This window comes from Apaloderma vittatum, unplaced genomic scaffold, assembly GCF_000703405.1.
Source record: "Apaloderma vittatum isolate BGI_N311 unplaced genomic scaffold, ASM70340v1 scaffold4025, whole genome shotgun sequence".
NCBI lineage: Eukaryota > Metazoa > Chordata > Aves > Trogoniformes > Trogonidae > Apaloderma > Apaloderma vittatum.
The window spans coordinates 45,443-58,357 of record NW_009715311.1 but is presented as its reverse complement, the minus strand read 5'-3'; the positions used below and the strand labels follow the sequence as shown (position 1 = coordinate 58,357).

Here is a 12,915-nt window from a genome sequence, read left to right as displayed (position 1 = left end):
ACATGGAACAGTGAAGAGGACAGGCAGTTTTTTGAGTGAACGGCACACCAGAAAAATAAAATGCTTGCTGCAAGGTGCTTTCAAGGGAGGCATCTGAACGATGAGTTTGCAGGATATGTGTTCCTGCAATTTTGAATATTTGACCTCTGCTTGTTAGTAGAGATGTTGTCATTAAACTCTTTTACTAAATATGTCTTGAAACTAAGCAAGAAATTATACTTCATGTTTACTCCAGAGTTTAAAACCTGCAGAAAATTATAAATCTAAACCTGTTCAAAGTGCTCATCCTTAATGAAATGCCACGCAAATTTATCTTCCAGATAGGAAATGACCGTACCTCCTCCAAAATGCTCTATTCGTAACCTCAATAGTAATTTTGGTATCAAATTTGTGTGCTGGGCCGAATTCAGACCTTGCTGTCCCATTGCCATGCTGTTCGGGTTTTTTTCAGTTCTTGCATTGAGCTTGCTGGCTTTGTACCCGTCTGATGGTTCCTGGAAAGAATTGCCAGGCTGCCTCACCAGTGAAGGGGGTGACCTGCAGCATAATATTGTCTTAAATACAGCCCCTGGTTTTATTGTTTTGTTGGTTTTTTGGCTTTTTTTTAAAGGGAAATGAATGCTTAAAATACATGAAGGTGTTTACTAGGGATCTGAAAATGCTCTTTCTCTCAGAATAGATTTTTAAGCCTCATCAGGAAAAAATGAACGGCACATTTCAACAACAAGTGATCCCGGTTCAGGACTGTTCTGACAGTGAAAGTGAGGGGATTACAAAGTAGTACCTCCCTGTTTTGGCAATGAAATTTCTCTTCTCTTTGTGGAAACTCCCTTACTTTCTCAGTGGAGGTTCTTGCACTCTTCCTAATGTCCAAATTGCTTGTCTGAGACAACTTAGAAAGCTCCTCCACCACCCCAAGTTTTGGAAAGCATCACTCTTTTGTTACGTCCTCCGTTGTTTTTTAAAAAAAAATATGCAATTACCATGACAACTCTTGCCCACACCGGAAATCCGTTATTGGGAGTTTCTGGCATGGCTTTTATTTGCATATGCTGCAAAGAGCACTGTTATTAAACAGACTATTAGTTATTCTTCCCATCACTGACTGACACAACTGATGTGACAATAGCTAGAACTTTCTGTTTTCAGGTAAGAGGGGACATGCACAGCTTTACGCAGCTGAGTTCGCATGCTCACTGCTTTTATGCATTGCTCTTTTATAGAGAGAGATTTATTTATGTATTTCCTCACCTGAAGCCATGGTTACTTATTTAAATTACCAAGGAACTGTGAAACAGAGGGGTTTTCTGTTTACTCGCTGTCCTTTTTGTGATACATTTTATTTGATACTTTCTTTTCATTTTGAGGCTGTTTTGGTCTTTTTTCTAGATATTTATTATACTTTATATGTGTCTATATTAATCTTTTTTAAAATTAGTTTCAGTTATTTAAAAGATGCTTGATACTGCACTTTGTCCTCTGAATAAATAGTGACTATAAAAGCATGCATTTAAATTTCAAAATTAGTGTTGTTCCTGTCTGAGATTTTGAAATTTATCTTAAAGTGATTGTTGAATTAATTTCTAATAAGGTACAGTAACGCAGTCACTTTCTGTTACCGAAGGTTTAATTATGAATCACGCTACACGATGGCACTAAGAGATGATGTCTGATAACTTGGCTTTTTATTTTTCTTCTCCATTTTAGGAATGTCCGTGGGATGCAGATCATGCCACTGGACTGCATTTGGGTGAAGGATGAGTTCTCCAGTTCTCTCAGGAGTCTTCCAAAACGTTTTCTAAATTACTTTTTAATGGTGTTCTAAGTGAACTTACGTGAAACAAATGGTAGTGGATCATGAATGAAGAAAAAAGCTTCGGTGTATCCCAGAAAATGTTGTCGCCTTCAAGAAGTACTAGCAGCTGCTCCTCCAAGCAGGGAAGTCGGCAGGTAATGAAATTATTTTAACCAAACTGAAAGCATTACTAAGACTGATTTTTACTTTTGCTCTTGGATACTGACAGATCTCTTAAACACTTGCTTGTTTTATTTCATCACTTTGTTTTCCTTGCTCTCTATTTTTTCGTTGGTAGCAGTGTCTTGTTTTGAGTCAAATGCAGTAAACGCAGAGTAATGAATAGCAGGCACTCATAGGATTGAAATGCTAACAAGTAACTGTAATTCTATCACGTTGTATGTATGGTGTGTTTATAGTGAAATGTTGCTGCTGTAGCGCCTACTGAAATGCCAAATCTTCCCACTTCTGCAGTAGAATATTGTGTGACGACTCTGCTTGTTTCAAGCTTTCAGGGAAAGGTGTGCATGTATGTGTGAAAAAGAATGTGTTTTTCTGAAACTTGATACAGGGCCTCTTTGATGATAGAATCATAGAATCATAGAACAATTCAGATTGGAAAAGACCCTTGGGATCATCAAGTCCAACCATTAACCCTACACTACAAGTTCAGCCCTAAACCGTATCACCCAACACCACATCTAAACAACACTTGAACACATCCAGGGATGGCGACAAATGCGAAAGATGCTTTTGTTTTCTGCAGAGGTGATGCTGTTCTTTAAACCTTACAGTTTTAAAAGCCATGTCTACAAGTGTTTGCACCTGACAGATAAGACTGCTGAAGATGGCTTTTGTTTGTGGGCAAGAAGAATTGACCTTCAGCCACACTGAAAATTAAGTTTAAACATGCTCAGTCCATGCGTGCAAAATCATGAGCAATATGCTTAACATAAACTTTTATTTGTACAAATGCTGGCTTAGTGGAGCTCTTGAAGCTGCCTCAGATTGAAATTTTAATTGGAATTGAGCATCCCAATCCCCTAAAAGCTTTGGAGACCTCAGCTGTGTTTTGAACTAACACTTGCTTTTCTGGCACTTCTTGCCCTGCACATAAAATTGGTGAGGCAGACAAATCTCTGAACAATTTCTGCCTTTTAAAGTGCTGTTCTTGTAAAAAATGCTGTGCATGTATAATACACTGACCAGCAAAATCCTAGCTTTCAGGATGCCTTTTCCTGCAACATTATTATTTTATCTTTGGTATGAGATTACCTTTAAAAAAGTGTAATTTAAAATATTTTGCCATTATCTATTTCAACAATTCATGTCTATCAAGTGTTACCATGTAGTATTTAAACAATAAGATTTATGTGAGCGTGATTAAATCCACTGGGCAGGAGCAATTCTTGCAAGCACCTCGCTTACTGCCATCTAACATGATCAAATCCAGTGGCTAGCTCACAGTTTTGATACTATTATTAGCATTTCTTTCCCATTTTGTTCTCACCTGCTCTCTTTGGAGAAAAGGAATAATTCAGTAAGATTTAATGTCATCTTGTCAATCCCCAATTTTTTAGTCTTTGGTCCTTGTAGGAAAACGGAAGGCGCACCTGACCGAGGTGAGAGATGCAACTTGGTGTTTTGTTTGTATTCCTGGTACATCCGTGCCCATTCATTCTGAGAGTGGGGCAGACTGTACATGGCCTTAGACACCCACCAGCCCATGCTAAATGGAGATAAAAAGTAGGTTATTTCCCAATGTATATTGAAGAGTGATACAATTCGCCTTTGTGATAACTTGAGGCATTGTGATAAGCGTCTCCGCTTTGATCAGTGTTTCAATATTAGCTTTTTCATGGTCAGCCGTTGCAATACGAAGTAAGTAACAATAAACTTTTGCATCTGGGGAACCTACATGGGCTGACTGATTGTCCGTGTTTTCAGGGGTTGGTAATGATAGAGGTAAGCACACAGAAGTTGAGAAGTTTCTGTGACTTGTTATATGCTGGGAAAATATCAATAAGCCGGAATAAAAGCTTTTCTTGCTTGCTTTTGCTTTTTAAGATTCCACTAGTCTTTCAGATATTTCTATTTTTAAATAGACACTTCTTATATTTGTAAGGAATACTTTAAAACTTTCTCTGTTTCCTTCTTTACCAAGTGCAATAACTTTCTAGCTGTACTTCATTTGCATCTGCTGAAGTGATCTAGAGGTCTTCCTTCAAAGTAGTGAAATCAGAAAGGAAAAACTTAACTCTAAATTGAAGTTTCTTTCGTAATTGTCAGTGTTTATATGCATGGTTGTGTATTGCTGTTCCTTCTTTAATTCTTGAAGTTTGATGTTTTTCATGTGGCTAGTTTTTTCACACTAAAATTGTGTTGCAGTTCACAGAACAAACTGTTTCGCTAGGCAAAACGGATTTAAATATCCTGTGCAGTATGCACTCTGGATATTAACTTGAAAATAACTTCCATGGGTTGTTTCCCCTTACATTTTTTAAATTTATTGATTAATTATAGTTTGTGACAGTAGCATGTTTCACTGAATGTTTTGTTAGATGTAATCTTCTGTGCTGCATGTGGGTGATGGAACTTCAGGTGTAACAGAGGCGCTACTCTGCAAGACTTGCTGGCCTGGACACAGCAGTGCTTTGCGTGAGAAATGACTATCTTCTCTGTGTTTCTGTTCCCAAAAAGGCTCCGGTCTTGCAGATTTTAAACTTTCCTAGGTAGACTCTCTCTTTGGTGGTGTAAACCTTAAAGTGTAACATATATTACAAAATCTTAATTGTTGGTCCGGGCAGGAGGGATGTTGAGATCTTTCTTGTGTCCTGTCCCTTGGCTCCCCCTGTTCCCACAGAGAATTTCTTGCCACACCTGATGGAGTTGTTTTGTTTATATCATTAATTGCTTCTCTTCTCACTCAGTCTCTTGCACTGGCGAAATGGAGTTTTGCAGTCCATCCCTACTAACATTCACCTACTCAGGTCAGGCAGCACTGGGGATGAGTGATGCCACAGTCTGAGAGTTATTTAATTTGCCCTTTTCGTCTGCAAGTCAGTTTAAATGACAGCACTTTAGGTGTTGGGTTAAGAAAATGGCAACAATCAAAAGTTGTATAAGTCTGTTAAAAGATCTCCTGATCTAAAAAGTAACAGAGATTATTTTTTTATTCCAAAACCCCAATAAAGGAGAACTAAGTAATACTTTTTTTTATTAGCAGTATCATAGAAGTTTAAATAATTTTGCCATAGGCTGTGCAGATTAGGGAGTGAAATGCTGTGACTTTGCTACTCTTTCCTTCAACTCCCATCTCCATGGAGGGCTTCTTATTCCTCCTTCAAACACTTGTGCCTCTCTCGGGGACCTTCAGAGCTCAGCTTGTTGCTTGCAGGCTAAGGAGAGCTCTGCCTGACAGGTGCTTTTCTCTGTCCTGCTGATCTGACACAGCAGATCTTTTAATCTGATTAAGCAGAAAGAAATTCTGAAATGCGCAGGGGAAGGGACCTGGACAGTTCATTTTTTTCCCTCCCAGATCAGTGGGATCTGAGTCTCAAGTGTCCTTGATTTCCTAGACCCAGAATGTTGCAGGTGCACACTAGCACCAAATAAGAAGAGAGAGGGTGGGATATGGAGCCCTCCTAGAACAAGGCTGCCGTTCTCACTAAAATTCAGTCACTGCTCCCTGCCGAGCAGTGTGTGTCAGTGGCGTAGAGCGTAAGGAGAGTCTTGTGATGCAGAAGATGAGCCGCTGTGCCTTAAAATAATTGACTTAAGCAGGGCTGACGTGAAGCAGCGTACTCCTTCCTTCACTAAACTTGGAGCCCTTTTCCTGCCAGTTGCAAAGCGTTTGTGGTGTGAGCTGAAGACGCTAACGGTTCATCCTGTTCCCCTAGTTTCACCTTCACCTTGAAGCGCCGTAGCAGGTCGGAGGCTACTGCCACATCCCACCTCTCTGCTTTTCTCTGCCCCTCTTCTTCAGTTATGGAAAGGGATCTCAAGCGCCACCTCAAACTATGTTTTGTGAGGAAGGAAAACCAGTGTTGATTTTTAAAATTTAAATTAAACTGTGTTCAAAAGAAAATCTATTGTGGTAGTTATTTTTAAGTCTAATATGTTAACTAACTTTTAAAATAAATTCAGTAGGGAAAAGCTTTATATCAGAAGAGCTGCTTATAAGAAACCTCATGTTCTGCAGAAGAAAATTAAATCATTTCTGCCGATTTTATGAACCGTAACAAATGCTTTAGTTGCAGCTGATGCCAACCCTTATCCTCCACAAAGCGGGTTTCTATTTTCGGCTCTTTAAAATATTCGGTACAACTGAGTGCATTTTACGCTGGAAGAAAGTCTGGCACTGTCATCTGTTTCATTCAGGGAGCTGCAAGTTCAAGCATCGGTCTGAGAGCCGTTCAAACTCATTACTTCATTCTTTCTCCTGAAATAATTTGCCTTGAGGAGCTGCATGGTACAGAGTATTGCAGGAAATGAGGAGGCTTTTATTTTATTAAATACAGAAAATTACTACAGTTACCTAATGACAGACTTTTCTCCGAAAACCAAAGTGTGTGTTTTTGGTTTTTTTCTCAGCCACAGACCAGGTATAAGCCAAGTAGCAACTACAGGATGAATTTCCAGAGCTGGTCTTAAACGAGCACCTCTGGTCCTGTTGTAACCTTATGACACTACCAGTCTGGGCATCAGGATTATGCTAGAATTGTTAATGCCATTCAGACGACATTTTGGGGTGTGTGCATTGTTGTTGTTTTTTAATTTAGCACTGTGTTTTGGGGGATCTCTCAGTTCCCTGTTGTGGGATAACGATCAGCAAAATGAGGCATCATCTGAATGCTTCCCGCAGCTTTCAGGAAATCCTGTGTCCTCAGGTTGCTTCTCTGCTATTTCAGACAGAGGAGAACAGTTGATAACCGACCAGCCTGAGTCGTTTGCCTTCATTTTTAGAAAGTAAGCAGTTTTCTGCAGCTGCTCCCAGAAATAGGCAACTGATGCTTTTTCTTCATCAAATGGAGTATCAAATGTCTTCCAAAACAAAATACCCATCAAAATCCTGTAGGAACTGAGTGAAGAGCCAATGGATCCCAAACCAGGCAGTGGTTTGAAAAATGTAGGAGTTTGGTGGTTCACATGGAAAAGGTTGGACTTTTCTGGACAGGTGGATATGGTAGAGGACAAGATGCTGTTACTGTAGTGTTACATCTTGCATGTGTCCAGCAGGTCCCCAAATTGTTAATTCTCTGAGCTATTCCTTGCACTTCCATGGGTAGCTTAGCTGATTAAATAGTCTGATGCTTTTAAAAGGACGCACTTCTGATTCGACTAAGCTATGTTTGCATTAAGTTTGCAATTGAAGTGCGGGGTTCCTGGGGCAGAAATGTGAGCAGGAGACTTGCCTTCATCACCTGAGATTTGGGAGGCCATTGGGTCTGCTTGAGGGGAAGAAGTGCTTCCACTTCAGCTTTTCTTCCCATTTTCACACTTTTGAATTTTGAAGGCACATTCTTGGTCACCTCACTGACCAGTGAGAAATGTGACTTTGCTGCAGGAACATGGGAGACACCTTGTGCCTGGACTGCAGGAGAGACCCAGACAAAACTGGAGTTGTAAGGCTGGGATGTGCACTGTAGTTAAAAGTTTGACCAAAACTGCTGGCACCATGTATATTCCAGGTGGGAATGTAATACTAGACCGTGGAAAAGGATCTACTGGTCACTGATCTTGACTACTATCACATAAATTCTCAGTGGTGAAGCGATGTGTTTGAGTACTGCAATTTAATGTGTTTTGGCAAAGGCAAGGGAAATAGCTTGATTGGTCATCAGGCATAACAGCTTTTAAGCTCTGCAGACTAATTTTGAAAAGAGAGAAAAACATAACCACAACATTTTTCTTAATCTCACATCTCTTAATCCTTAATTGCAATTATCTCTCACTATTTCCATCAAGTTTCTCACTTTGTAAAATATTTACCTTTATCCAAGTCCCTTGTTTGACATCAATTAATGTCAAGATTATTTTTGCTTTGTTTAGTAGATCGTATTTTCTGAGGAGATGAGATTTTACCCACACATGGACGTTGAAGCAGCAGTAAATTCAGCAGTTAGCTAGTTAATGTAAATTGTAATTGTAGCGTTACGCTGTATTTGCTGCTACTTAAACAATTTGCTCTTTATAATCATAGAAATCATAGGAAAGAATCATAGAATTGTTTAGGTTGGAAATGGTCTTTAAGACCATCGAATCCAACCATTAACCTAGCAATACCAGGTCCACCGTTAAACCATGTCGTCCTAACAGTCCCAATCCCTATGACTGTATAAGGGTTAATAAATAATGTTTAACAGAAAAAAGAAATCCAAGGCCACTACAGAAAGCATTCAGTGACCTAATATTTACATTTATAGCAAAAAAAGATGGTGGAGCATTATTTCTCTTTGACTTTCAAGGTCGCACATTGGAATGTGTGTGTTGGGGGGGGGAAGTGGGGCAAAAGTCCTTAATTGTGGAGGTTTAGAGCTGCCTTTGTACTCGAACAGCTGTCAGGCTGCAAGCTCTAGCTGACTGCCCTTGCAGGGGCACAGGCTGGCTCTCTGCTTCGTTCTCTGCCAGCTTCACGCTGTGAAGAACTGGCACTCGTGGTCTCTTGCAGCAGAGTGTGCGCCTTGGCGGCTGCTGTTGGGCTGATGAGTTGGAAACGGCCCAGAAGGTCTTCTCTTCTCCCTTCAGCCCACTAACTTGGGGTATCCGTGAGTAACTTCTCTGTTCCCCGGTCTGATATCATACTTATTTACTCCAAAGCAGGAGAGAGCTTGTGGTTATTGAGAATTTTAAATGAGTAGTAAGAATAAGAAATAAATTATACAAATTTTAACTTTTGAGTTTCAATAGGAAAAATGTGATTTCATGATCTTTGATTAGAAATAACGTTATCGTAGTAGCTGTCAAAATATCTCTCAGATTGGAGGGACTAAAGAAGGTCTGTGTTACAAAACGGACAAAGATAAAATGCAAACCTGCAGAGGTGCACGATGTGTGCTGTGATAACAGTTTGGGTTAGGACCACCGCAGTTTTGACTTACCTTCAGATAGTGGTAGAGCATCGTTAGCTGCTCTGTAGGGTGTTGAATGGCAGGAGCTGCTCAGCCCCACCTTCTACTGCTTGCAGCCTGTTGTGTGGTGAGTGCTGGCAGAGCGAACTGCAGCCAGGGAAGCTGAGCAGCTTTCCAGTTTGTCCCATAAAGAAGCGGAGTGCTGCCACTAACACGGTTGAGTAAGAGGTCACATTCCTCAAGCTGCTTAATGAATGTCTTTTCGAAGACTGTTTGCCATTATGCCTTGTACCCAAATAATGAGCACATTACCTGATGTCGTTTTTCTACTTTAGGTTGCTGGAGGTGAATTTTCGGAATTCTGTAGATGGGTAAATGAGCACAACTAGCACTCTTGCTGACTGTTGGTGCGGTTTTGTTTTAAAGTTTTTTTTGAGTCAGTCAAGGTTATTTTTGAGTCAGTCAAGTTTTTTTTGAGTCAGTCAAGTTTTTTTTGGAAATACTTCCCTATGTATCTTACCGGGAGGATCACAAGTAGTTACCTACCTGGTATAGTTCTGTTTTCCCCTAAGTGTTTCATCCTAGTCCTTCATTGTCATTAAATTCTTCTATATGTTAAAGTATTCTTGATATTTTTCAAATATATAGGGATGGTACTCAAACGTTCTATTTCCTGACAGTTGTTCAAAATTCTAGATCTGTCAAATTTGTGGTAGCTGGCAACAAATAATTAATGAGATCTTTGATCAGAAATCTTGAAACTCATGTTACGTTTTCATTAGCAGTCATTCCATAAATAAGAACTGTAAAAATGCTGTCAGATTTACACTCTTCTCTGTTATGTTGCTGCAGGATCTTTCATTTAAGAGTACCTGATGGCAAAAAAGAGAGATCCTCCTCTAATTAACAGAGTATCTGGTGAAGCGTGACTTTTTGTTTTTATTGTACTCTCCCTTTATGTCATGTCCCTCATAGTACTTGAGTTACTTCCCTGGCTTTTTGATATGCTCTTATTTTATTTTATTATTTTTACTTTATAGAGGCACCAAACAAAACCTCGAGTTACTGAATATGGGCAAAAGAGTTTATAGAAAGGGTCTTCATTTTCAGTGTCTTTTATTTCTGCTTCATAATCTACAAAGCATATCCTTTTAGCATAGGCTGTTCCTGTCTGTGAATGCAAAAGATTTTCTATGCTGAATTGTGACTAGGCTGTGGCTGACACAGTGTGTATGTATGTGCAGAAAAGTCTAAATAAAAAATTCTGCACATACATTCAATGAAGGATGTTGTCATAAAAATAGTGTTTTATTTAGTTTGTATTGTTTCTAACAAAATAAAAAAAGACTCTTCTTGGAAAATACGTAACAGTGTAAAGGTAGAGCTAAGGTTACATTTCAACATTTTTTATTTTTTTTTTACTTGCGGCCTTCTTCCTCTTGAATGTCTCTTCTGTTCTTTGGAAGAAATAAGATCTACATTTGGATTTTCTGTTTAAGCAGGACAGCTGGGAAATAGTAGAAGGACTTCGAGGAGCAATGAATTGTACCCAGGAGCCACAGAAGCAGGAGGGCTGCTTGCTGAAGAAGAGGAAATGGCCTTTGAAGGGCTGGCACAAGGTGGGAAAGGAATGGGTGTTGGAAAGCCTGATGCCCTGTGTGTGGGACTTCCTTGGTGTCATTTTGTGCAAAAAAGTTATGTAGGAGCAAAGACAGTGTTCTCCAAAAAAGTGTGGGGTGGGGGTGTATTTTTCTGGGACAGAGTGAGGTGTTTAGGTGGTTTGTTTGTTTTTAATTCTCTGTGTTTTCTGTTACAGAGATACTTCTTTTTGGACAAAGGGATTCTGAAGTATTCTAAATGCCAAGCTGATGTAAGTGACCTGAAATCATTTAAGGCCATTATAAGGTAACAACACTGTTTTATCCAAAATAACAGTAATTCCATATTGCTGGCAATGGGAAATAGTTTCAGCAATTCTAAACAGTAGGCTGAAGGCAGGAAAATGATGGTTTCAGCGGGTAATAGCTATTGCTTTACTCTGAAGTGATTGTACTCCTCGTACTATTTTGCAGATAGAGAGAGGAAAGCTTCATGGCTGTATTGATGTTGGACTTTCTGTAATGTCTGTAAAGAAATCAACAAAGTGTATAGACTTGGATACAGAAGAGCAGATATACCATCTGAAGGTAGGTCTTCAAGATTGTTATAACCTTGCTCCCAAAATAGCGTCATTAGCTGTGTATAGTGGAGACTTTATTTTTATTTTTTTTCAGTAGGAGGAGGTTTATTAGTTACACTAATAACTTACATTTTAGTCTCAGCAGACTAGTTCACTTTTTATGACTTGAGAGGCCTTATTGTGCTGTTTCAGAGTCAGTAATCCTGTCCTGAATAGACACTTTGAAGATGCCTTGTGTTTAGCAGCACTTTGAGCAAAGGGTATGCATTTGTCGCCTAAGTGCTTTTATTTTCAATAGTTATATCTTGCTCTTTGGCTTGTCTATAGGAAGTATTTTCCACAGTTAAATGTGTAGATTTATCTATCCCTGTGGAATTAATTGTTTTAAAATACATCACCAAAATCAAATTCTTATTTGTGGTTAGTTAAAATGGCAGTTATGAAACAACAAATTAAATGGTGGTTTTATTTATATTGGTTTTGGGTTTTTTCCATCTGGAAGTTGCTAAGGATTGTGTTCTGTATTGAAAATAATATATTTTTTCCTGACTGTATCCTGTGATTAATTGTCTGTCATGCTTAAGCTCATGTGGTGTGCAGTTTAGTAGGAGCACCATTAGAAAAGCTTTAATGGTATTTTGCCGGTAAAGATCAGCCAGGCTAGCTGTCTAACAAGGGCAAAATACCTTAGTTTCTTAGTGATTTTGAATGTGAATGTTTTAAAACCTGAAATTCTGTGTAGGTGAAATCTCAGGAGCTGTTTGACGAATGGGTAGCAAAACTTCGTCATCACAGAATGTACCGTCAGAACGAAATCTCCATGTTTCCTCATGACGTCAATAATCTTTTCTTCCCTGCGTCTACTACTACAGACTCTGTCCCTGGTTTCTGTGATTCTACTCCGGGTAGAAAGGTAATAGTTATGATTTATAAATAATGAGCTTTCATCATTAGGGATTAAATTAGTCTAATGTGTCTTTACTAAGTAAAGAGCATAATGGAAGTTTATGGTGGGGTTTAAGTTACGATCTAAAATGTCAAGAGTAAAAATATAGTATTCATTTATTTACTCCCAAGCAGTTTTTTCTATAATGCTGTTAAAATTTATAATACTGTCTCATTTATAATGCCGTAGATTATATTTTCATAACAACTTTTAAAACTGCACGTTGGAGTTTGGTGTGGGGTCTGGAGGGGTGCAGTTGACAGTACATTTCCCCTTAGGGAAAGTCTGAGAATTAGTTTCACAAATGAGCTGACAAATACTCAGTCTGACGCCGTAACTGACCTCTTGCACTCAGTCTTATGGAAGAGTGATTGTGTTCTTTGCTTGAACACAACCTCTGTGCCTTTGGCGATCTGCACATTGACCAGCTGATGCTCACCCAAAGATCTTCTGCTCCAGTTTAGAATCTTGAGAATAATGTCTCTTAGCAATACCCTGCTACATACTGTAACTGAAATATTTCTGTCAACTCCAGAGTGTCTCCTAAGCAGCCATCACCTCTTTTCTTATCTTCCTATGTAAGATTTTCTTTTCTCTGGCAATATTGCTGCATGATCTGAGCGGGCTTGTTTGCCAATACCTGGAGTTTGTCACTTTGAAAAGACTATCACATAACTGCGTAGAAGTTTGACCAAACACAAACATGCTTGAACAGCTTTCAGTAGTGGTTGAGAGAGGAAGGGATCTGTGTGAGTGAGCAGCTGAGAGAACAGTGACTTGCCCTGCGGGTACGAGGCTGTTTGCAGAGATTTGCCCGCGATGCTTCCCCTGGTGCCCAGCACCGCTGTGGCTCTGACAGCCGCTCCTCTGAGGCCGTGTCTGCAAGGACATAGCAAACCTCCGGTGGCCATTTAGTTCTTTTCTC

General features: G+C 39.4%; 1 protein-coding gene across 4 annotated transcripts in view; it reads left to right on the top strand.

Annotated features, from left to right (window-relative positions):
* Positions 1-1,857: 1,857 nt before the first annotated feature.
* OSBPL3 (oxysterol binding protein-like 3) overlaps positions 1,858-12,915 on the top strand; it is a 41,786-nt gene continuing 30,728 nt past the window's right edge. For all 4 annotated transcript variants that reach the window (XM_009869071.1, XM_009869069.1, XM_009869070.1 and 1 more), the window contains exons 1-5: positions 1,858-1,950; positions 10,368-10,484; positions 10,682-10,735; positions 10,938-11,051; positions 11,787-11,957. In XM_009869071.1, the coding sequence (XP_009867373.1) occupies positions 1,858-1,950; positions 10,368-10,484; positions 10,682-10,735; positions 10,938-11,051; positions 11,787-11,957 (549 nt within the window). The remainder of the gene's footprint in view (positions 1,951-10,367; positions 10,485-10,681; positions 10,736-10,937; positions 11,052-11,786; positions 11,958-12,915) is intronic.